The sequence below is a fragment of the Cheilinus undulatus genome, linkage group 3 (genome assembly GCF_018320785.1).
Source record: "Cheilinus undulatus linkage group 3, ASM1832078v1, whole genome shotgun sequence".
NCBI classification, from domain to species: domain Eukaryota; kingdom Metazoa; phylum Chordata; class Actinopteri; order Labriformes; family Labridae; genus Cheilinus; species Cheilinus undulatus.
The window spans coordinates 11532295-11558405 of record NC_054867.1 but is presented as its reverse complement, the minus strand read 5'-3'; the positions used below and the strand labels follow the sequence as shown (position 1 = coordinate 11558405).

The 26111-nt window shown below is 38.1% G+C and overlaps 1 protein-coding gene across 1 annotated transcript in view; it reads left to right on the top strand.

Annotated features, from left to right (window-relative positions):
- The first annotated feature begins 2589 nt into the window (after positions 1-2589).
- Positions 2590-26111, top strand: part of pdzrn3b (PDZ domain containing RING finger 3b) — a 79571-nt gene continuing 56049 nt past the window's right edge. Inside the window, exons 1-2 of the mRNA XM_041783512.1 lie at positions 2590-3418; positions 17322-17429. Coding sequence (XP_041639446.1) covers positions 2705-3418; positions 17322-17429 — 822 coding nt within the window. The 5' untranslated portion in view covers positions 2590-2704. The remainder of the gene's footprint in view (positions 3419-17321; positions 17430-26111) is intronic.

Below are 26111 nucleotides of genomic sequence, written 5' to 3'. Positions count from 1 at the left end.
AAGTCAAAATCATAAGTTTAAGTCAAAATTGAGATGCAAAATTGAAAATATGAAATGACAATATTGATTTCTTTTTCCACCATCCTGACGTTTTCTGTAATTATTTGGACTCTTTCTTTACTTTTTCAGATTTTTATAATTTAGCAAGAATATTCTTAATCATCAAGTTAAAGTTCGCACGTTTATACTGGAGGAAATCTGCAGACCTCGTACCGGTGTGCCAGTTATGATAGAAAGATCTTACGATCTTGCAGGCCAACTGTACCATGGACTGGATTTGGCCCCCAGGCCTTGAGTTTAACACCCCTGCTTTAAACTGTTAGATTAATCTATATGAAGACATACTTGGCAGAAAAAAAGACCTAGAGTGAGACTCAAAACCCTCCTCTCAGGTAAACAAAAAGGTGGTCTTGGCCTGTCAAGTCTTTAAAATTACTACTGGGCAGTCCTTCGATGTATACTGGCACACTGTGTTGATAATGATTGGAGACAGGATGGGTACAGATTGAACAAAACTCAATCTCAGAGAACCCTCTCTGATTGATAATATCCCTGAGTTAAGCACATTAGAAGAAAATACGATTCAAACAAGTGGATAAAAAAACTAAATGTCTTTAAAAATCTTTGCAAAAAAGGGTACAGTATCAACCTCTGTATCAGGAGCCATGCATTTATATTGACTTTTACCCATCAGTGTGTGATAGTCTTGATAAGGTGGGCTAAATCAGGTCTGGTTACTATTAATCAGCTAATAGGAGCAGACAGTCTGAAGTCATGGCTACAGCTGTGCTTCAGGCTGCCCTTTAAAGACCTATTTAGATAATTTTAAAAAAAGGCATTATATAACAACTCATATTGAGTGGGAACTAATGAAGACATCCCCAAAGGGGGTTGAACAATATTTTATTAACTTAACTGAAAGGAATTTGAGTGATAAAAGATAAATATCTAATGTCTATAAAATTCTTCAACAAGATAATTCACCTGTAATATTAAAGAAAATGGGAGTTGGAAGCTGCTGTTGTAATAGAAGATGAAGAATGGGAGGAAAGCCACCTAAGAAGACAAAGAATCAGAAATAGACAAATGTGTAGAAGTATCAGAGGGTAAGATTAGGTACTTTAGGGCTCCTTGAGTACTATCTGGATTTGATGGATTGGTCTCACCACTATGCCCGAGAGGCTCTGGCATGTCTGGGGATCACACCCACATTTTCTGGGACTGTCCAAACCTGCAGAAAGTTTGGGAAGATATTAGAAATGAGATATTAGCTGTGAGTTGTGCATCTTAAAAGTATTGCTGTTGGTTGGAAGAACATTTTTAACCATCTCCAGGATGCAGAATCCACCTCCCACAGTGCAATAATGAACTAAAAGACTGAAGCAAGTGTACATTGTGGTGAAAATGACAGCACAACTGCAATTCAAAAAGGATGTCTTTCTGTGTAGATGGGCACCTGTAACTCTGTTTGGCCAAATGGGGAAATATCTTTTATTTTTCTCATTATCATTAGATATTTTATTCACACTTATTAGCTACTTACCCAGATATTCATTCTCTTTCTGAGACCAAAAAGGTAAAATCAATTGAAAATGTTGGTCTTGGAAAAGTTCTTTTTTTTTTTGTTAAGGAAGGTTCTGTTTCATATTTAATCAATTTTTGACCTTGGTTTTTAATAAAATCAGTTACAAAATATATAACACTAAGTTCATTGATGTATATACTGCATTGAAGTTGTGTTAAACTGTAATAAATGTAAACATTTCCCTTCACTCTCCCCACTTTTTTCCACATACTATACCCTATTTTGACATTCTTGCTTGTAGTTTTATCTTTACAATTTAGCTTACTTTCAGACGTTACAAACATTTATTAACAGGCATGTAGAGGAATTTTGTTATTTATCAAAATGTATTTGGAAATATACCCTAATGAGAGAGTTATTTTCATATTGTCTAAAACAAAAAATAGAAATGTATCCATCAGGCCGCTTTACTATATATCATTTGATTTAAAACATGGTAATCTTTGAGTATTAGTGGTTTCGCGGAGCTGGTGACGCTAAAATGCGTTTAATATTTAACATCAACAACAAAGCGCTGTTGTTTTAAAATGCGCAGTTACCAGAGTAGTTACGGTAGAGAGTATGTCCAAACTTTCGCCCCTTGTATGATGCCTTCATAGCCTAATGGGAAAGTTACACACTGAGGTGTACTTTACGCGAACAGTCTTAAAAGGGGATCAAATTGATGTTTTCATTGTTTCTTCATCTTTTACGATACCTCTTTTATTTTCATTTATCGCTGGAAAATACAAATAGTTGAGAATTAGACAAAAACTTTTGCTGTTTTAAGAGGACTCTTTATTTTAGGTAGGTTATCGTAGCATTTGAAATACAATCGACTTTATCCAGATTCTGCTCTTTCCAGTTCAGCTCAGTTTCAGTTCACAGAAAATGTGTCAAGCCGGAAAGATAGTAAAGTGATTACATTCGGGGCTTTACTTGATGTGGCTAGTGGCCACATCAAAGTTAGATGTACGAGGCGCACGTGAATGCACCGTGAGACTTGGTCAATTTGTAGAGTTTGGAGTAGAGCTAGTAGTCGATCCGAGAAGGCACTATCGATGACCAGCTAAAGCTGCTGCTCCGACTCAGATCTGCGGGGTGGGGAGTCAGCAAGTCTGAATTCGGATTTTTAAAACCATGGGATTCGAGTTGGACCGTTTTAAAGGGACCGTGGACCCGGATTTCAAATGTAACTTGTGCAATAAAGTCCTGGAGGACCCACTGACGACTCCGTGTGGTCACGTCTTCTGCTCCGGCTGCGTTCTGCCCTGGGTCGTCCAGCAAAGCAGCTGCCCCGTCAAATGCCAACGCATTTCGGCGAAAGAGCTCAACCACGTCCTTCCGTTAAAAAATCTCATTTTAAAACTGGAGATCAAATGTGACAACCACGCGAGGGGCTGCGATGCCGTGGTGAAGCTCCAGCATCTGGCCGAGCATGTCGAAATGTGTGATTACTCACCGGCGAAGTGCAGAAATAAAGGATGCAGAGAGGTACTCAACCTGAGGGATATGAATACTCATATGCGGGAGACGTGCGACTACAGGACGGTAGGACTATGCGAGAGCGGCTGTGGTTTGATGCTCACCCAGAAAGAGCAGAAATTAAACAGTCACTGCTGTCTAAGAGCCCTGAAAGCACACAACAGCGCGCTACAGTGTAAAATCATCTGCCTGGATAGAGAGTTCAAGAAGCAAACTATTAAAGCCAACAAAAGGGAGAAGGCACTCCTGGCACAACTTTCAGCGGTGCACAGCGAACTCCAGATGACAGCTCTGAAATATCAGAAGAAATTCACCGAGTACAGTGAGAGGATCAAATCCCTCACCAAGACCGTGGCTTTTTCTTGCAAGGTAAACAACACAGTTCCAGGGAATGCATTTCACCACACCACAATTAATCTCACCATCTGTAAATAAATCAACTAACAGCACGGAAAGGTCTCAAAGCTTTATCTCTGTGTAGAGTGAAGACATAGCAGCGCATTTTCATCCTAATAATATTTGTCTGGAGCAGTGAATGCCTTAGTCACATTTTTATCACATTATGCTTTGAAATACCTTTCTCAGCATCTTTTTCTGCCTTGCAGGACTAACTGTCCTGCACATTTCTTTGACTTTATTTCTCTTTTAATGTCTACCCTAGACGACCTGACAACTTTTTTGAGGTTCTCTTCTTCATGGAGCCAAATGTTAAGGAGTCCACTAGTGCTCAGTAGTTTGTTTCTTCACTGTCTACTTTGAGTCATTGATGGCAGCTGTGCCTCTGGCCAGTTGGCAGTCAGTGGGGGAGGGCCAAATATTTACTGCAGTTCTGTACACAATAAGAGAAGTTGTGTTGCTTCCTAGCAGCATGCTTGTTTTTAGCTTTCTGTCCTCAGATGTTTTTTCTTTTTTGAAGATTATTGCAAACTCGAATTATTAATGTTGCAAAGTAAACAACCACAGTGGTAAAAAGACCGGAATATTCCAGTTTCTTGTGGTAACTGGACACTAATAGACTTTAATTGGCTCTTATCTACCATGATTTAATTAAGTGATGATCATTAGTTTAGAATAATAAATCAAATTGATAGATATTCCTGTTGAGTAAAGATGATTCTGTTCTTATATGAAAGCACTGTTTAATTTTACCAATTATCCCCCTCTTTAAAGCAGTGATAATTTCGTCGACTAAAACTATGACTAAAACTATTCCTTGACAGCCTTTTTTCCATGACAAAAATTAGACTAAGACTAACAAAAATAGATCTGTGATGACTAAAACGGACAAAAACTAAGTTTATTTTTTGTCAAAATGACTAAAACTAGACTAAAATGTAATTTAGTTTTCGTCAGACATTCAAAATCCATGATATTTCTCCTTCTTAGCTGTAGAAAGTGGGGACCCCAGGTTTGGCAGGGTGCAGAGAACACACTAACATGATTTGGTACCAAATTTAGGCAAGAAAATAAATGCTTGGACTAAAAATAAAGACTAAAGTGTGATGACTTTTTATGGACTAAAACTAGACTAAAATGTAAGTTTTCATCAACTAAAACTAGACTAAAACTAAAAAGGATAGAAAAGACTAAAATGTGACTAAAACTAAAATGCATTTCTTTTAAAAACTAAAATTAGAAATAGCTGCCAAAATGAACACTGCTTTACAGCTGTTAAGTTCATTAATGAACTGAATTAGTGTGCAGTGGTTGCACTGCTGCTGTGATCAGCAGAGGGGAGTGGTCTCAGTGTGTGCTATCAGGTTATCAGGCTTAGTTATAAAGTCAGCTTGAGAACGGGGGGGTTCATTCTCTTAAAAATACCTACACACAAGCCGCACACAGCTGACATTGTTTTATAGAGCAATGTGAGGGAAAGGGAACGTATTTGCAGTTCCTTGCTCTGAAGTTTCATACTTGCTTTCTTTTCTCTCTCTCTGTCTTCTATTAATGAGTTTTATTGAGGAAATATAGCCCCATTGTGACAGTTAACCTAATTAATTTGTTTTCGTGCCTGAATCGACTGTGAGGGGAAATATGTGTGATCTGGCCGTTTGGAATAACTGACATGGAGTTTCCAATAATAGTCTTAATGCTATTTAGACTTCTGCAGTGAGCCAGCTAGAGCTATAAAACAAAGTCAAAACAAAAAAGCTCTGACTTTGCTCTGGTTTTCTTCAGGGCTGCTGTCAGAATTTCCATTCAGCCTTCGATCTCTGTTTTAGCCATGCTGCCCTTAAACTCCCATGGGTGATAGAGTTCAACAGACTTTATTTCTTGAAAATAAGTCTATTGAATTAAAAAAGAAAGGAGAATAGAATATTGTCTATTGTCTTTGTCTTTATCTGACTAGACAAATTTTGGTGCAAACTTAAAAGTATCTCACTTTCTGTATTCTGTGAGGAGTAGTTACAAGACTGCCAATGATTGAAGTCCCTTTAAAGTAAAATCCAAACTTTGTGTTTTAACACCCAAGATATGTTGGAATATGGCTGCTGTAAATATGTGAAAACACTGACATCTACATGTGACTGAATATTTGATTTAGACCATTAGAAAGTTGCTCACATCTTTCCTGGTTTTTATTGGAGCAGGGCAGCCAATGACATCATCAGTGTTGATGGAGAATAATCCCGCCCCCTAACGCTGTGATATAAAATCACTGGGCAGTTCATCTCAGTACAGTCTGTTGCAGGCTGATTTCACTGCCTTCATTGAGAGTTAAAAGACAGCTACATGCTGTGTTTATTTCATTGTGGGGTAAATTTCCCAAATCTATCAGCCACGGTTGCTTATGGGTCATTAAAAACATTTTATTTGTGCCAGAAAACAGTAAATTTAATCCCAACTACCTTCTCTGTTATGTTACAGAGTAAGGCAGCTGTGCTCTAATCAGAAGCATTTTTTTAAATTTGAGTGGATCGTATTTCTCCTGAGTGGGTGTGGCTTCAGCTCATTCAACTGACACGCCCACCATCCTACAGCAGAATTTACTGCCTCATTTTTCATGATTTTTAAGGTTAATTTTATAAACTTACAGATGTTTTTCATGACTCAAATGTGGCCTGGTGGTTCAAAACATAGTGGCCTGTCATACAACAAACCTAAAATAAAGATTTTTTCCCCCCTTTACAAGGACTTTAAAGCTGCAGTTTTCACTGAAAATTTTACTGGTGACTATTACTTATTTTAAAGTCACTCTTCAATGAAAGAATTTTGCATGTACAGCTCACCCACTGTTAGCTTTATAAACCAAACATTTTCATGATAAAATGCAATATACTAAATTTCTGCTCTCTGGTCTCATTTCATTATCTGTATAATTTTGTTTTCCATTTATGGCTGACCATTATAGCACAAATCAAAGTCCCTGTAAAGTGATAAAAAATCTTTATTTTGGGTTTGTTGAATGAAAGGCCACTGCATTATGAACCTCCAGGACAAAATTCAGTCATGAAAAAAATCTCCAAGTTTATAAAATTAAGCTTCAAAATCGTGAAAAATGATGCAGTAAATCTGCTCTAGGTTGGTGTGGACGTGTCTATTGAATGAGCTGAAGCCACGCCCACTCACGAGAAATCGGGCTCAACGATTTGGACCTGGAAGAAATAATCCCATTCATTTTCTCCATAGTGGATTTGGTTATTAGCCACATCATCAGAAGTAGCAGAGTAAGACTTACCTTGAGATACCAGAGTGATAAACAATGGTATGTTCCTGTAGAAGACAAAAGTTTCAAAAATATCAACCTCATTTTCAGAAAAACATAATTTATTCACAATCACAGTCAAAAATACTACAGTACCCACAACCTTTAAGTGTTACACAGCAATGCCTCTGATTGGTGGGGTCTCTGGTTATCATGGAAATGTCTGCTGAGCCTCACAAATGAAGTCTATCAACTGTTAATGGGTATATTACATGTTGCTGCAGTATGAAGCAATAAAGGCTCAAACTACGACATACTACATTACCATTTCAAATATAATATTTTACTAAATGTCTATGGCCATTTGAATGGCAAAATTTGGTTACAGAATCAGTGCTGCCGCAGAAGTGGGCGGACACTGATGAGCTCTATGTGACCCTCTCAAATTTTTGAAAAAGCATCTGATCAGAGCAAAGTTGGGGATTAAATTTACTGTTTTCTGGCACAAATCTCTCTGTTATGATGTTTTGAATAACCCATAGGCCAATGTGGCTGATAGATTTGGGAAATTAATCTCACAATAAACGAAAAGACAGCATGCAACTGAAGCCAGTGACATCAGCTAACAACGGACTGTACTGGGATAAACTACTTGGTAAATTTATATCATTGTAGCATTAATTCCCCATCAAGACTGGTGGTGTCATGATGTCATTGGCTCAGATATTTGCCCTGCCCAAATAAAACTATGCCAGGAAAGAGGTGAACAGCTTTTTAAATTTCTAAATCAAAAATTCAGTCACATTTAGATCTCAGTGTTTTCACATTTACAGCAGTCTTATTCCAGCACATCTAGTGTGTTAAAACAGAAAATCTGGATTTCACTTTACAGGGACTTCGATGTGTTGAAAGGTACATGGAAGCAGTTATAAGGAGCACAGACTCGGAAAGTGTGACTAGGTGCCAAAGAGAAGTTTATTCAAGAGTGTGCAGAGTCACCTGTGAGCATCAGGCAAGAGTTTCTTTGACAGTTATACCATCTTTCTGCTCCAACAATCCACCCTGTTGGTGTTTTCCTGTAGACCTAAATGTAAACAATATATTTACTTAGCACAGGGTCCACGTGTTCCTAGACAAACATTGTCATTGTGAACATGTTTTGGTGCTGAGCACATTTTGCTTTTTAACAGGTATGCCTTGCAAATAATTAGTAACAACCTCCTAAAGTGATTCACTTCATCGCTTAGCAATTAGACATCCTTTGCTGCAAGTATTTGCAGCTGTGGAAAAAATGCTTTGTAATTACTGGTTCATTTTAATAGCTTGTGCAGACAGACTGTAAAAATACCTTGAAAATCAGTCCAGTTTGCTGTCAGACTTATGGCAAAGTAGAGACAACTTAAGTTGGTGAAAAAGCCTGGAACTTTTTGCTTTAATTTGTGAAATTCTCAAGCAAATTAACTGGATTCTCACCAAGAACAACTGTCTACATGTTGACAGTAACGGCTGTGGTCTCTATAATGCAGAAACATGTGTCATGAATGCTACCGTGACATAGAGCAGGAACACGCATTCCTGAGTGGCCTGACATGCACACGATGGTCTTTTAGCCTACATGGCAGTCAGGACAGTGTGCATGCCAATAATATCAGCCTTATATTTAGTCGCTTCTTGTCACAGCATACTGGAGTGGCAGCTGGAATTACTTCATAAGTCCCCTATAAGCCCTGCTTAAAGAAACAGATCAAGAGCTGACTCTGCAAGTTTCCCAAAAGTTTAATGTCTTGTTTCTACAAAGTAAGAGATCATCTGGTGTATGAATTTACACTGCAGAGCAGTCAGTCAGAGGACAGTGTTGTCAGTGCAGGCCCCTTTTAGCAAGTTTAAAAACTTACATTTTTATATGCTAATTTGTACAAAGCAGGATTGTTAAATTTTTTCTTTGCTAGTTAAGCGGTAAAAAATAATAGTTTCTTGAAGTCAATCAATGGATATTTCTTTAAGTTAGTTGAAAATTTTCCTACTAGGGCTGCCAAATAATTCAAATTGTTAATCTCAAGTGATCTCAGAATTTCTGTAGTTAATTATGATAAATTGCATCCTTTTTTAATCCCATTTCAAAATTCCACTATTTTGCTTTTAGAACTGTTTGTGTCATTTTGGATTTTTTTTACTGTCTTGAACTAAGTGTAAGGCTCTTTATTATGATTTTTTATTCCTACATGGTTTAGTAGGTCTCCCTCAAAACTGGTATTGAACATCCCATCACCTTTGCCAGTCTGCCATCCAAAGCTTTGAAACGGGAAGTTCTGTTTTCAAGGTTTTAAAATACATTGCTTAAATTTATTAGACCACCACCCTTTGTAAGGTTTATGCCTCAGCTGCCCTAAATTAACAGCATTGGTAATCACCAAAATATATTTTTTATGTTTCTGTAATGGCTAGTTCATGATTATGTAGAAACTCTAAACAAACAAAATTATGTTTTTAATGCTAAAATATAATTATTGTTGTTATCCATGAATTTTCAAATTTACAGTTTTACAAAAAACAGAGAAATAGTAAAGCACTTTATTGTTTCTTGATTAAGATGTCAAAATAAAGTTATTTACTTGCATTCCTAAATAGAAAAAGTAGTTTTAATGGTTAAATGTTATGCTTGATTTATTTCTGACCTCTCAGAGAAGTCCAGTGAGCCGACTCAAATTTGGGTATAAAAGGTGAATCTGTTTGAAATTCCCCATTCCTAAACAAATTGGTAAAATGTCGAGAGACATTTTCACTGAAAAGAGTCTGCATTGAAGCACTTCATGATACTGGATAGTCTCTGAGATAAATTGGTAAAGACATGAAGTGTTCTCAGTGTGGTCAGCTTTGGACTCAAGTGCCAAGCCTGGTTCTTTCAATATGCACCAAGGAAGGTCAAAGGAGGCCATACAGAATATTAAGTTTTTGGGTTGTTATGTGTGGAGAAAAATCTTTTTAGCTGTTTCAGTTTGATATCTGCCAAATGAATAACAATAACATTCTTAATCTTGAACAAGTTTTTGAAAGATTTCTAAACTATTTATGTTTTCTTGATGTTATGAGAGGTGGTCCAATAAATTTGTTAAGCCTTGTACTTGTACAATCACTTAAAGTCAAACTCGTGCCTTTCAGAGTTTTAGACCCATCATAGGATTTTGATAAGTCGGCATGGCTTAATGTCTAAATGGCACCCCCTACAAATCTAAAATCTGCCTTTCAGCTCGTTAAACCATGCATGTTTTAAACTGATATGCATACTGTCAGGGGCATAGCTAGGGATTTTGGGCCCCCAGAAAGAATATTACACAGGCCCCCCTTAACGGGCTAGCCAATCAACAAATGTTGCAGCAATTTTTACAAATGTTATGCATTTTAATGCATTTTTGAAGCATAATTTACCCATTTATGAGTAATATTTTACGCAGCACTGGACTTTACCATGTGGATATTTTTAAGGGAGGAGTAGAGCCCCCCCAGTATTTATTTTACTCTCTTTGATACAAATTGCAGTCTGTTGACCAATTCATTTTGTTGCTTTTGATTCAATAATGACACTAATTTAAAAAAAAAAACATAAATAGATAAAAACACACTTTTCATTGCTCCTCAAGGGGCCCTCCCTACTGTGGGCCAGGGTAATTAGTACCCTTTTCCCCCTGTGCTACACCCCTGCATACTGTATGTGTCATGTCAGGACAAAAAAAGCCCTTTGGATCCATCCCCAAATCTCTACAGGAAGTCCACAATTTTGATTTGTATTGCAGAATAATGCTTGTCTTTTATGTGTAAGATGATTACAAATTGTTTTGACTCCTGCACAGGGTTCTCTGTTCTTTAAATTTCTCATGTAACATAACCGTCTCAGATTGAACATGTCTACATGCAATTATCTCATATAAGTGCTCCTTAGTGGCAACAGGTAGTCACAAAATTAAGCCATTTGATCACTCCTGATACTCCCTGAACATTTCATGCTCTGGGTTTTACAGAAGGGCCTCAGTAATTTCACAATATTTGTCCATAACAATGACTGGGTTCAATGAAAGACACCTCTGTGGTGATAGTACGTTTCAGTGTCTCGCCATTACACAGGAAGTTGACTTCACACTCATTGAAAACCAATTGATCAATCTTTGTGTAGTGGCATTGTATAACCAAAGTTATCTCAAGATGCCTTACAAAGAGAGCAAGTCTAGACTGTACTCTGCTAAGCAACAAGGTGGACTGAGGCAGTGTTAATTTCGTCGACTAAAAACATGACTAAAATTGTTTGTCGACAGCCTTTTTTATATGAGAATGGACTAAGACTAGCCAAAAACAGAGCTTATAGAACTCAAACTGTCGAAAAGTAAGTTTGTTTTTGTCAAGATGATTTAAACTAGACCAAAATGTTATTTAGTTTTTGTCAGACATTCAAAGTCCATGGTATTTTTCCACTGTGGGTAAATCTGCCAAAATACAGTGCATCTGTAGATATTCTACCTCTCAGCAGTAGAAAACAGGGACCAGACTTGGTACCAGATTAAGGCAAGAGAATGCTTGGACTAAAAGTTAAGGCTGAAATGTGAGGACTTAAATGTGCTTGAGTTTTCGTTGACTAATACTAGAATAAAACCATAAAGGGTAGAAATGACTAAAATGTGACTAAAACTAAAATGAATTTAATCTGATGAATGAGACTGAGATTTGAATTAAAACCGGCTGTCTGAGGCAGTATTTGACTTTTTAACATCCTGTTATTTATCTGAATTATGATCCACAACATCTTAGATCACCAGTCTGCTGAAATGGAAATCATTTGTTGTCTCTGCTGCTGTTTCTTCTTAAGTAGTTAAGTCATCCTGTTGAATATCAGTGGTCAAGATGGGTTTATTATGAATAACTTCCTGCCATCTATCCCTTTATGTGTCTCTGTAGGAATGAGACACAAAGCTTGACCATGTCCTTCTTTGTTGAGGTGGGTCTCTGGATTTTAACATCAGAGGGAGGCCAAGCCTGAGTGGTTGTCAGAACAGTGTCTCTAGGATTTCGTGTCCCCCAGTGATCAGCCAAGTGTCATATGGCAACCCAAGAATGAAAAGCACATACTTGAAGTACCACAAGCTGTCTCTGTACTTAGTGATGGAGCTCATAGACATGCATGTGCTTTCAAGTCTGTGGATAGTTTGACATCATGTTTTATTGTGTTTATATGCTGGTCTGGTAAGTGGATTTGGCATCACAGATAAGGCTTGAACTGCAGTTCTGCCTTTAATTGAGGGGATTTTGGTGGTGAGGTAAACATTGAAAACAGAAGGGGTAATTTATCCTATCCTGAACCTTTCCCAGCCACTGTTTTTCTACCCTAGGGCTTTGAGGTGAACGCTAATAATGATGCTGTGCAGTCCTTTTACAAGGAGTAAAAACTGCCTCGAACTCTGTCTTCCTTTTATAAAGTTTTGCAGATTCTGTTGGAATAGTGGACACCGTATCTGTTTCATTGGAACTGTACTCCACTGTTGTTCCAGAGTCACAGTGACTTACTTCTCTGGGGTGATATAGATCATCACATTAAACTTTTTTATTGCTGTAATCTATAAAAAGGTCTGCATACACATGAGGCTATGTTTATATGCCAGTCTACAGTCTCTTAGACTAACAACCTTTACCGCCCTAGTGATTTAACCATGTATCAAAGTCGACCGTTTAGAGAGTGGGATAATACTTGGCTCTTACGCTGTCTACAAGCCTTAAATCAGCACCCTCTAAAAGCTGTTTATTAAATTAGAAAGATCTAATATCCCCCTAGTCTGCTTTGACATGCGTTTCATGTGGCTGTTATTTTGGCATGACTTTTTTAGAAAAAACAGCTGCCAAGTTTTGTGCTACTTATAAAGAGCTAGTTTGTCTACGACTCTAGAAATAGGGTTAGTTGTAAGGCAGGGTGGCTGTAAGACAAAGAAGTAGATTGTTGAAAAAGGTTTAACTTTGAGGCTTATTAAGAATCCCAAGAAGCTGTAGTTGTGTTACAGTGCTCAGCAGCCATTTAAATGTGTTTCATGTGGTCTCTGCACTGACTCTGGAGTCATGGCAATCGTGTTAGATGTAGAGTACATCATGTCCATGTAAACATGCAGGATTGTTGCATAAGTCCAACTAAAACTGGACTTTAAAACGTATGCAAAATTGTTAGTGAGATACTTATTGTACTTAAATCCAATTTCTTGAAGTCAGACTAAAATGCAAAGATAATGCAGTTGGAGACGGGTTCTCTTTTACAAAAATAAACCTCAATTTGACCAGATTGGACTAGGTGTTCTGCACAGGCTCCACAATCGCTATACTGGGTTGTGAACAGCTTAACTCTTAGTGTCGCAAAGTCTTCTGTCTTCTGAACTAGAAAAGCACTCGGAGAGCGCAGACCTCCGCCATTAGCCCTATCTCCCAATAGGAAAGAATCCTTCAAAAAATTCCTGGATCCAGACGGTGATCCAGATCTGTCCCAAAATCTAATCAGTTCTTCCTTATGCCATTTCTGACATTTCCTGAAAATTTCATCAAAATCCGTCAATAACTTTTTGAGTTATGTTGCTAACAAACTAACAGACCCTGCCGATCACGTCACCTCCTTGGTGGAGCTAAATATGTCAGTTACTGGTGAAAATGCAGACATTGACATTGGCATTTACAAATGTTCATACATCCATCTTACACTGTTTTGTTTAACTTCATATTTTGCTTCATTTAGCCATGTTAGTCAAGATATTCCAATACCAAATTTTTCGGCCCAAAACTGATTCTGAAATCAGAGCTTTGGGTATCAGCAGATAAGGAACACCAATCTGTTACCGGTGTAAACTTTCTGGAGGAGGAATAGCAAATAATTTTAGCCTTATATTTGACTCAGAATATGCCTCAACAAACAGAATCATAATGCACAGCCTCTCTGTGACACTTACAACTATTTTCCTGCCTTTTATTATGAGTTTTTCTGCTAAATATCGAAATAAAGCAAGCTGCCATTGGTTGACAGACCCAAACAAAAGGAAAACAATGTGACAGTTAGCATTCAAGCTAGTGGCAATTAATGATTGAAAACTGATAATAATGGATAAAAAGTAGGGTTGTCAAAACACTACAATTTTTAATCGTGGTTAACCTCACAAATTTCTAAGTTAACTCAAGATTAATCGCAAATTAATCACACTTTTTTATCTGGTCTAAATGTACCATACATGACAATTTCTCACAATTTAAGCACCCTTATCAACACAAGTGGAGAAAAATGCGTATTTTCTGCAAATGTTTGTTTATGTCAACAACCCAAATCAACGACAGATAATGCTTAAAAATATGCTGAGAGCGTATATTAAACTCAAACCCAACAAGGACAACAGATGGAGACCTTAATATAACATTATTGAATAACACCACAAGGTAGAGTCCAACTTTAGACTTCTAGAAGTTAAATCCTTGGTTGTTCTCAGCAGCTGAACACAGAACAACAGATCTCATCACACATGTACATAAAGAGCATGGTCAGTGAAGTTTAAATCACTTGGAGATCATTCCTGATCCTTCACACTTAAAGCAGAGAATTTCAGCCTCACATGGGGGAAATAAAGGCTCACAGAAACATGCCTTTACACCAAGGGGACTCACAACAGGATGATTCAAAAAGAGTGACTAAATACAGTTAGAGAACTACGCTACACATTACTGGGAGAAGTCAAGTCTCTGCTGAGAGCTCAGCAGTAAGGCACAGACACATCTAATGGTGTTTCACTGTTCTGATGTGGTCAGAGGTGAGTAAGGCGGACACATCTGCCATACTCAAGAAAAAAGTCAAGTAATTACTTAAAAAAATGTCTGCTATTATTTATCATCTTTTTATTTTCAAACTAAAAAATGCCCAAATGTAAAATAAATGCTGACAGTAAGAAATTACTGTCATCAGTCCAGTAGATTTACTGGAATGATGTCAATAAACGCAAATTTGAAGCTGCTTTTCAAAACTCATGAACACACAAAAGAAGTCTCAGTTGAGTACTTCTAAGGTGTAGTAAGATAAAGGGGACCCATACTCTAATAATATATTTTGGCTTATGATACTCTACAGAGCTTCTTCACTCTCAGGCTCACCTGTCTGCACCTCTGCTCACCTGTCACACACCAGCCTGTCCTGCTCTGTGTCCTCCTCCTCCACATGATGCAGCTGTAGCCTATATACCAGTGTCAGACTGTCTCCTATAGGGACTGCAGAGTCTTTGACGGCATCTTGATGACTGTTTTTTTAATTTGGCGTTTATTTACAGTTCCAGTCGATCGTGTTAGCGCAGTCGTTTTCTTCGAATACTTTCGCTTTCAGGAAGGAGCTGCGTGGGGATGGGGGGCGGTAAACAGACCTCTAGGAGATGTGATCGGACCAGTCAACAGTCAGTATAAAGGGGTAGAGCTGCTACATAAAGGAAATAAATAAATGAATAAATCTTACTGGCCCAAAAGTGCAGCAGCCCACTAGGAAATGCTGGGTATGCCAGAATGCGAGTCCATCCCTGCTTGCAGAGTTGTCTGAGCGTCTCCATTATAAACAATCCAGCATGGCTAGGGGGGCGGCTCTCTGCATTGGCGGTGTGCTCAGTTAGTGAGTGGTACGGGCTATTTAAGACTCTACGAACTCCTGGTAACTCAGTTCATGTCGACAGTAGGAGAAAATAACTTTAGTTTTATCTGGCATGATCTGAAAGCTGAAGCTACCATTCAAAAGTCTCTGTCCTTTATCCATTTCTGCTCGGTTGCACTGCATTACGTCGGCTTTCCAATACTGGTGTTGGAATCGGAACAACTCTACATGTTAGTGTTAGAAATCAGAGATCACTTTTTCTTCACTGCGGAAAAACGCTTCACACATGGGCTACCATTTTAAGAAGAAAATAAAAGGGACAAAAAGGACCCACTGCAACAAAAAAGTTGAGTGCAAGTTGCAGAATGACATTATTTTTTTTTTGTGGCCCTTACAGAAGCTCTTCTAGCAAGCCTAGGATTTGGATGACTATTCTGGAAATTTAAAGGTTAAATCCACACAGGTAGATCAGATGTTGAACGCCTCTTACCCATTTTTATCCATCTTTACTTATTTATTGCTGCTAGCTTGAATGCTAACCACCATATTTTCTCATAATGCTTTGTTAGGGGTTGTCAACCAATGGCAGGCTGTTCCTTTGTCACATTATGCCTTGTCAAAATGTGTATGCTCAAACATGCAGATTATTATGGAGACAGTCTGAAAAGCTCATAATGGATAGAGAGAGAGATAGAGAGCCTGTGATATGGCCCTCTGTGTCATTGTTTTTTTCTTTTAGCAATAAAGATTTTAATTATTAGCAGGAAAAACAAATTTAGTGTCAGAGAGAGGCTGTAGATTACCATTCTATTTGTTGAGCCGTGTTCTGAGTTCACTGAAGCAAAATAATTTGCCAATTTTCCACAACACAGTCCATCCAGAAAGTTTACACTGGTAACGAATCAGCACTCAGTATCAGCCGACATCCTACGCTTCAGTATCGGTATTGGGAAGGAGAAATTGCATTGGAATACCTCTAGTCTTCACCATACAATACTTCTTGTTAACTTCTTAACACAGTCAACTGGAAGAAGGTATTCTGCGTATGCTCCAGAGTATCTGCACCACACTTTGACCTAGAAGTGGATGAGCTCAAATGCTAAGAACAGCAGAACTCATTTTGTCTCATTTTTTACTTCAGATTTCACCATAAGCTAAAATAGAGTGTAGACTATGTACAAAATGAATGCAGTTTTGAATTTGGTTCCTGTTTTCACCATCTGACTCACAACTGGGATGGCTATTAGAGTGGGTGGTTAGGCATGTGTAATGGACACCAGGAAGTTTGTAATGATAAATGTGGGTTTAGAGCTAGGTATTCAGTTTTTGGCTGTGATGGTAGTGAGGAGTGTTTCTTCTGATTCTGGCATCATCAGATTTGTCATACATCGATAGGAATATTAAAATGAAAAGAGAGAGAAAAACACAAGCCTGCCATCTCTCAGGCCTTCATGTCTGGTTAAAAATTTCATTTGAATGTAGCAACAAATGTTAAAAATGTATTAAACTAAGCATGGGAAGCACCGCTGTGCTTAAATGTAAAAGAGAGATTGAAAGTCCATTATGAGCCCTCGGTCTGATCATGCCTTTTTTAGGACCAACTCACACACGCATGCTAACATGGGCACAAGGGTGCTAATGATGCCCACTCTAAATAGCAGGAACATATTGTGCCAAAGCTTTTGGACTTTAAGATAGGAATACTCCACCTGTGCATCTGATCACACCTCATTTTAGCACCAACACACGTGCGTACTAACATTGACGCCATGGCGCTAATCATACCCCGCTGTGATGCTGAGTATGAAAATGTCAGCCGCTAACCTCGCAAAGTAGTAAGGATTGGTCTGATTCCATGACTGTCGTCAGGTGTTCAAGAAATCTTTGGAGGGTGATTGTTGATAGCTAGACCGATTTTACAGATTATTTGTCTTTATTTACACCTGAAAACTGTACTTTTACAAACTGAAAAACATTAACTACTATTCATTTCACAGGATGACAATGACAGCACTTCAAATGAAGGGATCTTTGTATCCAAGATGTTGACGGAAGGTCCCGCAGACAAGGAAGGAGGTCTCCAGTTACACAACAGAACTGTAGAGGTGAGTGGTTAATTCTGTTTGATTTACAGTCTTGTCTGGAGATATCTCAAAAAAGGAAGCTTTAAATTGTTGACATTTCCAAAGCTTCTTTGAGCAGTTGTTGACTAGAATCCTGACCTGGTGCTTGTAAATGTCTACATCTGAAAACATGTCAACACCAAAAATTTATTTGGACTACAAGCGTGCATCACATTGTTCTGATAGAGGTGAAATATGGCTTGTCACAGGCTTTCATTTAAATCTTTATTCATACAGTCAATTCAAATGAACCGCAGGTCTCAGACTGTGTTTAAGAATATTTTCATTGTAGGTTCTGAAAAGCCAAAACCAAGATGTGATGATTTGGCAGTCTTCATTTAAAATTACTTAAGATTATATACTCAACTACACTACACTGCCGGATTAACCAGCCACTTTATTAGGTACACCTTGCTAGTAACATGTTGGACCCCCTTCTGCCTTAAGTACTGCCTTAATTCTCTGTGACATGGGTTCAGCAAAGTGTTGGAAACAGTCCAACAGTAATATTTATCTATTATAAACAGTGTTGGGTTTGATAACGTGCTCATCATTGCATCTCTGCAGGGAAAAATTATCAAAACTCTGGACACCCATACACTGATAGCTAAAAGTAAATAAATGCATAATAAGCGTTTAACACGCTAGCATCTTACATGCAGGTTTAGCAGCAGTCTATACCTACTCAGTTTATGTTTAGTGTCAAAGGTTAAGTGTATTTATGTCTCACAGATAGCTGCATAGAAGCATCCACCTGTCGCTGAAAGCAACAAGCCCCCCCCCATAATGTGTAACTCTCAGCATAAATGAAATTGTAATTGTACTGCACAGCTGTCATATATATAGAAATATGCCATGGAGAACAAACCCGCTTCTTGTACAACCTTCAAACTTGTGTCAGTTGTGCTTTGAAATTGGTCTGTTTATTTGGAGCCCAGTGGAGCCGGTCTAAAGTGGACTGCAGTATTTGGCACTTCCATGTTGGTTTAGTCTCAGCCCTGGAGGTTGCTGCTTGGCCTTTGAATGCCACTGTCAGGGGGTGGTGGGGTGGGGGTTGGGGTCTAAAGACTGAAAAATAACCTTAATGGGCTTTTATGAGCATGTTGCTGTATTTTGTTACCGAAGAAGATCTCTTCCATAGGATCTGGTGTTGGGACAGCAAGGTGCCATTAAATGACTTTATATAAGTGAGTACAGGTTTTGCTTTAGGACAGTGGCTCGCTTGTGTTTGCGTTGTTTTGAGCTATTGTAGCTGATGTCATTAAATCTCTCCAATAAGAAAAACACCTGTGCTTAGAGGGGAAGGAAAGCCTACGGAGGCAGCAAAGCACCCTATTAAGTGACCTTTTCTTTTCAAAAGGTGAGGGATTACGTAACAATGAGCAACAAAATAAATCATTGAAGCACTAAATGAAAATGTGTAACAGTTCCAGACTCCCAGTTCAGGTCTGAAATCTGATAGTGGAGAGTGTTCATATTTGAAGACTCCCTTTCTTTTTTGTTGTTGGAGCATAATGTTCCATGCCCAATAGGGATGCATGATGTTGGATTTTTCCTGAGAGCCGATATGCTGATATTTACAAATTATTTTTAGCTGATACCAATATTGATAACGACATGTAGATGTAGTTCAGACCTAAAACTTCAACTTGATGAGTAAGGAAAAAGACTTCAGCTGATGTAGGTGTGTCGGTCCTGCAGCATCAGGATGTGACTCTCTGGGGGTTTGTTGAGGGGTTACTTCATTTGCATTAGAATCAACGGATTCACTTTAATGTAAAGCATTGCCTTACACTTGTACACACTCAGAACCTTTTGTTTCATTGGCTCCCTCATTTTCCTGGAAAGTGACTTGTTTTTCTTTGTGCTGGTTTTTGAGAGCCATTCCCAAGGTATACCATGAGCCTGTGATTGGGAGATTGAAAGGACAATGCTGTTTCACTGAGCAGTTACAAGCCTGTTCACAAACAGAGGCAGAGTACTTCAGCCACTCAGTTTTTTTTTTGCTTTCCTGCTGTAAAGGTGCAAGTTCCAGTAAGTCCAAATGTAAATAACACAAACAGGCTCTCAGAGGAGCAGCGTGATAGCACACTGCTGTCTTCTGAGTGGCAACAGGCTTCTTTGAAAGAGTGCATGAATGCCTCATTGTTCAGACATTTCTCATAAAATTCTCAGTCTGTGCTTGCTTTTGCTGGTCTCTCTTTAAGCCAAACAGCTTTTCATGCTTGATTTTACATAGAGCATTTCTATAGTACTGTCAAAATTAGTGTATTTTTCCATTTAGAAGACTTTAATCGGTCTTATGCAGTCCTGACTAAGCAACATAGTGAGGCCAGAGCTCTCACAGGGCAGGGCATGTGCAGGAGTCAGAGTGAAAAGAGGAAGAGCATGGAAATGCTTTGGCTGCTGTTGTTTCAGCAATTGTAAGTCGCCTTGTAAATCCTGAGCAAACAGTTTTAGGTTGCAGCAGGTGAACAGAAACAAGTAAATCAATAAATAAACTGGGGATTTTGTTGCATTTGTGCTTTTTGATTGAGAAGGAGCGAGAGGGCAGTGTGTGTCCCAGCTAAAACAGTGTTGGCACAGATTATCAACTGGATGCCACTGGAATACAGTAGATAGGTTATTGGTGATTCAAATAGGGGTGCACCGATTGCAATTTTCTGGCCGATCACTGATCTTTAAAAAGCCTGACCTGCTGATTACGCTTTTGGCGGATACCATGTTTTTTTAATGACTGACAGCATACACCTTCAATGTTCCAATCTTTTACTGAAAAACATTGAACAATACCTGTGAAACAATACAAACTTGTTTTAACTGCACATGAGGTAGTTCTCTCAAATTTACATGAAAAGTTTAGAGAATTACTGTCCAAACTACTAAATTATATCAGTTCCTTTAGTCTTTCATTTTTCACATTTTAGTAGCTAGAGGTAGATAAGATCAGTGGATAAGTTCGGTTTTATATGTAAGTATCGGCCGATCGCTGATCCCCCAAAAGTAAGGAAATCAGTGCCGATCAATGCACCCTTAGATTCAAAGGCTAGAATTTAGCTTACCAAGCTTGCATTCATGGTCAGTTCATACTAGGGATGCACGATATCATTGGCCTGATATCAGTATCAGTATTTTGTTCAACTAAAATCACCCTAGTCAGTTAATTGCAGTTAATTTTAATTAATTAATTTATTTATTTTAACCTGAACAATTAATCGATTAATTGGTGTCTGGGTGCGATTTTGGTCGACCAAGTTTTTCTTTGGTTGACTACAGCCCTACAATATTTACATCTGATTTTTTGGTTGTGAATATCAGCATATATTGACTGTAAAATTTCACCATATATACTATTAAATTAGTGCAGTTTTAGGCTGGACCAACAGATCTATGTGAGTTGAGATCTTTTTCTCTATTCATCCTCATTCTCAAAACTTTCAAGTGTTTTTTAAGAAAAAAAGTGTTTCTTTTTTTTCATCCTCAAACCTTAAATTGTGTTCAAAGGACAGAATTTTTAGTTATTTAAAACATATTTAAATATCGGTACTGGTGAATTATTATTATTTTTTTTTACAGTTTTTGTTGCAGACCTCATTATACAACATTTCTCTTGATGCACAAGGCACAATAAACATTGCATTGCTATTCCCACTGAATTTGAATTATGTAGATGTTCAGTAGAAATCCCTGCAACATCTATTTGCACAGAAGAGCAATAAAGGCAGCTTTAAAGCCCTGTTAACTTAAAACACTCAAAACTAAGCTCCTTGGATGATATGGAAGTCAACTGAAATATTTTCATTAATACTATTTATGAATATGCAATATTATTTTTGATTTTTAAATTTAGAATAACTCGCCATGTGGTCTCTCTTGCTCTTGTTTTCTGATGCAACAATAATAATATGATTTTACTTGACTGTAACTCCACCTGTCTTTACAAGAGTACCTTTTTTGATTTTCAGTTGTACAGAACAAAGGATGTGCTCAAGCTATAGGCAATCCATGTGTCAGGCATGTTTAACCCCTAAAGTTGAGTTTCTGTCTAGTGTGAGTGATATGCACCATGCGCAAGCACAGTACACTTCCTTGGCCCTGGCAAGGATTGAAGATGTAGGCTTTGGTATGATAGGGTTACTAATGCACATGGCCTTAATATCATATCACAGTATTTTTCTTGGTTTTTATGGTATTATATAAAAGTATTGCAAAGTTAAAACAGATAATGCATTTAAACCCAAATTCAGGTGTTGCAACCCCCTCCTCCCCTTAAACAAGCCTTTGATGGTATTCTCAACTCATGTCTAAGCATTAAAGCACAAAAAATGTATTTCTCTTAAGTTTATCTGAACACTTCTTTCTTACTGTGCTCAAAATTCTAAGTTTCATCTCTACCCAGCTGAGTTGTGTTAAGACGCTGCTGTTTTGACCACATTTCCTAATGAGGGCGTTCAGTATAAAAGCATTTCAGAAAAATATCAACTACAGACTTTCATTGTGAAGAACTTTACGAAAGTAGCGTGTTCATCACTGATTTAGCTTAGTGAAATTGTCAGAAATTTTGCCAATGACCGTATCAATACTGGTTTACTGCCTACCACTAAAATGCACACTCAAAAGCATCAGTGTGTAATATAGACATGACATACTGAAAACTAACAAGAATGTTCTTCTCAGTAATCACTGTAAACAATATTGGAAGTGTTGTCTTCTTAAAGTCGTATATGTTCAAGATGTATGCAGTTTGGTCCTGGTTGGGCCTAAAGTGACGTGAGCGCAGGCCAGCGAGGGGCTGAGGAGGGAGGACGGCATACAGGGGATCCAGCATGGTACGGTGAAACTGGGCCTAATGTGACAGCAGCTTCTGTAATGAACCAACAAGTGGGGATCACATAGCGTGTGCTTGTTAGAACCCTCCTAACCAAACATGCTGTAAAGGTACAAGTCTTTACAAACAGAGCATTTAAGTGTTTTTGTGATCTTCCGAGTCAGCTTAGAGGCAAATTCAGACTTCAAAGAGTCCTTCACTGTTGGCTGGGACAGCGCACACTGGCCCCGTGTACACTAGGCTGCCCATAAGGGGGAAAAAGGGGAGAGCTTTCTGGGGCCCAGCCAAACTGGGGGCTCATGGAGGTCAGCAAAATCATGGTCCATTGTAAAGTTAAGCTGTGATAATAGTATTTATTTTAACCTGAATGCTAACCACTTTTGTCAAATTAATAAAAATGACTTTTTTAATTTATGCTTTGGGACAGTAAAGCCTTTTTCAAAATCTAAACTCTTTATCATAGAACACATTAATTTTTTTATCAGTGATATTAAGAATGTGGATTGGCACATTAAACTAAGGTATTAGGATAATAATGTCAGACTTCAGAGCTCAGCAATAATGTGCACAAACATCAAGATGCCAGAAATTAAAGTAGAAGAAACTGAGAAAACTTTTTTTTTTTTTTTTTTTTTAGAAAAGAATAGAATAATTAGGAAAAGAGGCAAAAAAAATGACCAAAATGAATCAGTCGATTAAAAAAGTTTAAAAAAAGGCATAAATGGATTAAAAGTTGCAAAAATAGGAAAAAAGTGTTGAAATGCAGTTTGCAGAAATGAGGAAAAAAGTGGCAAAAGTAGTCTGAAAGTTGCAAAAAAAAATCAATGCAAAAGTGGTCAGAAAGGGGCCAAAACAGGAAACAAAACCCTGCAAAAAGGTGGCACCAGTTAGTAAAAATATATACAAAGTGACAAATATTGGCAAAAAGTGACAAAATAATGCACAAAAAAGGCAAAAATTGGCAAAAAAAAATGGGTTAAAGATGGCAAAAACATGTGAAAGCAGCACAAATGAGTTAAAAACAGCAAATATGGGCAAAAGCTGCAAAAAGGTCTCGCAGAAATGTGCAATAGTGGCAGAAAATGGCATAAAGGCTAAGAAAGTGGTAAAGAAAAGTTGCAGGAATGGATGAAAATGGGCAAACAGGATAAAACTGGGAAAAAAGTTTCAAAAAAGTGGAAAAAATTAGCAAAAAGCTGGCAAGAGGCAGCAAAAAAAAATTAAAATGGAGCAGAAATGAGTTAAAAGTGTCAAAAATATGTTGCAATAATGGATGGATTTATTGTTTTTAAAGTATGGCAAATAAATAATTTCATTATCAAAACCCATTAATAGTTGACACAGCTCAAGCATGAACTGTTAGCTGGGGTTACTAGCACCAGTGCTACTGATCCAACACACATGCATTGACGTTATAAACAAATCACAACTGGGGAGGGCCCATCCTCTAAGTTTTTTGCCTGGTTCTTGAATGGCTTGCAAAATGCATGACTCATGTCCTACTCCCAGTGCCCTAATGTACGCAAAATCCCAAATGCCCCTATGTGTTTTAGTTTAGTTTTTGCAAATTAGCTCCATGGATAACTGTTATTGAGTCTGACTTTATTTGTGTGTCTTTAGAAATTTTATTATATCATTAGTCCTCTTGAAAGATAAATGCTATTTCCAACTGCAATGTGTTATTTGCCCATTGTTAGTTATCATATTACTGGTCCATTGTTAGAAGGTTGTTGCAGCTCATTGCATCCACATCACAACATGCAAAAAAGTTCCTAAAGCATTATTTCTGACCCCCGAGAGCTCTGAAAAACAGGCATAGCTGCTTCTATCCTAGGAGGAAGCACATGTTGTTTAGCATTCTGAGACAAGGAGCAGCCCTTTGCCAAGATCTTTATTAGATTTTGTCTCCTGTGCAGGCAATGTTCCACTCCGCAGATAGGCAAGCTGATTTTTGCCCCTCTGTGTTTCGCTGTCTGGCCCTAGACAGGATGAATCCACCCCAGGCTAAGCGAGCCAATTCTAGCAGCATTCCTGTGCTGCGAGGTCTTGCTGAGGCAGAAGCAGGACATTAAATCAAATCTAACTTTAAAGAGTCCATAATCAGCTTGTGGTGGTAGCCACTGCCCTATACAGAGCTGGTCGAAGGGAGTGAGGACAAGCACACCTTTGTTTTCCACTGCACTATAGGGGGCTGGGGGATTTTCAAGAAGTGGAGTCTTTAAAATCCAGAGATGTGGCTTATGCTTTGTCCCAGCCTGAAGGCTTTACTCTGTCGCTCAACCTACACAAAACATTGTATTTTCCACTTGATTAAAACAGTTTGTGACCTCAGGGATAGACTGGTGCTTGATGATTTTTGTTGTCTGGGAGGACTTCAGATGTTTTTGCTCCACTCCAGCATAGTCTCAGATGACTTCTTGTTCATTAGAGTAAGTGCGTAAACAGACAGGTGTAATTAAGTCTAATTTTCCTGCCAGTCAATCACTGACCTTGCTTAAATGGATCAGTAAATGCATCAGTAAATGGATCAGGTCACGTTTTTCTGCTAGCCAAATGTCATGTCAGCCCTTGTTCTCCAAATACTCCTAATTAGCAACTCTCAACTGAAGTGTAATAGATTGATACGCAGTTCCTTATTTGTCCTGTGATAGTCCACTATTTCCCTTCAGTGGTTCCCTTGAATACATTCCAGAAAAAGAGGACACAGAAGAGGATTCAGACATGAGGTTTGAATAGTTGGGTTGCATTTCTCACATAAGTACATACTTCATGGTTATTTTTCTCTGATCTTAAACATGCAAACACAACATAATGTTGAGATGATAGACTATCACTAACTACAGAATAACTGTATACTCCTCTAAGCACCAGGCCTGCCCACAGAATTGTCTGGGCCCCTGACAAACCCTCCACAGTTGTGATTTATTGATGACATCAATGCATGTGTCCTTGATCAGTAGCATTGGTGCTAGCATCCTGGCTAACAGTTACGTCATTTTGGAGCTGAAAAGTGTGTGTTAAACTGTCATTGGGTTCTGATGTTAAAATGACTTAATAACTCAACTCTTAACCCCTTTTCATCACCGTTTCTGCCCGTTTTTGTCCGAGTCTTTTTCCAATTTTTCCACTTTTATTCCATTGTAGCCGCTTTTTAACCACTTTTCACCATTTTCTCTACCATTTGCTACTTTTTGAAACACTTTCCACAATTTTCCACCTATTTTTTGCCTCTCTCTACTTGTTTTTGCAACTTTTGACCAATTTTTGCCATTTTTTACCATTTTCCCATTAATTCTTTGCCCCTGTTTGCTTTTTGCCTGACTTGACCCATTTCGCCTCTTTTAACCCATTTTTGCCACTTTTAAACACTTTTCAACATTTTCCCTTGTGTTCTTCGCCACTTTTTCACGTAATTTGATCCAATTTTGCCTCTTTTGTCCCAATTTTCGCCACCTTTCAACTGCTTTTCACCATTTTCTCATTTGGAGCTGCCCCTTTTTGCCTTTCTTGACCTATTTTTTTCCACTTTGCCACTTGTTTGCCTTTCTTTCTCCATTTTTGTGACTTAATGATTTTTTGTGTTTTTTCACAATTTTCCTGTCCATTCTTTGCCCCTTTTTGCCTTTCTTGACCGATTTTGCCTCTTTTAACCAATTTTCACCATCTTTTAACCACTTTTCACCATTTTCCTCATCCAGTTTGTTGCTACTTTTGCCTTTCTTGATCCTTTTTCCCACTCATTCCAATTTAGCCACTTGTTAATCCCTTTTTACACTTTTCCCAACCATGTTTGCCTTTCATGGTCCATTTTTGTGACTTTTAACCAATTTTTGATG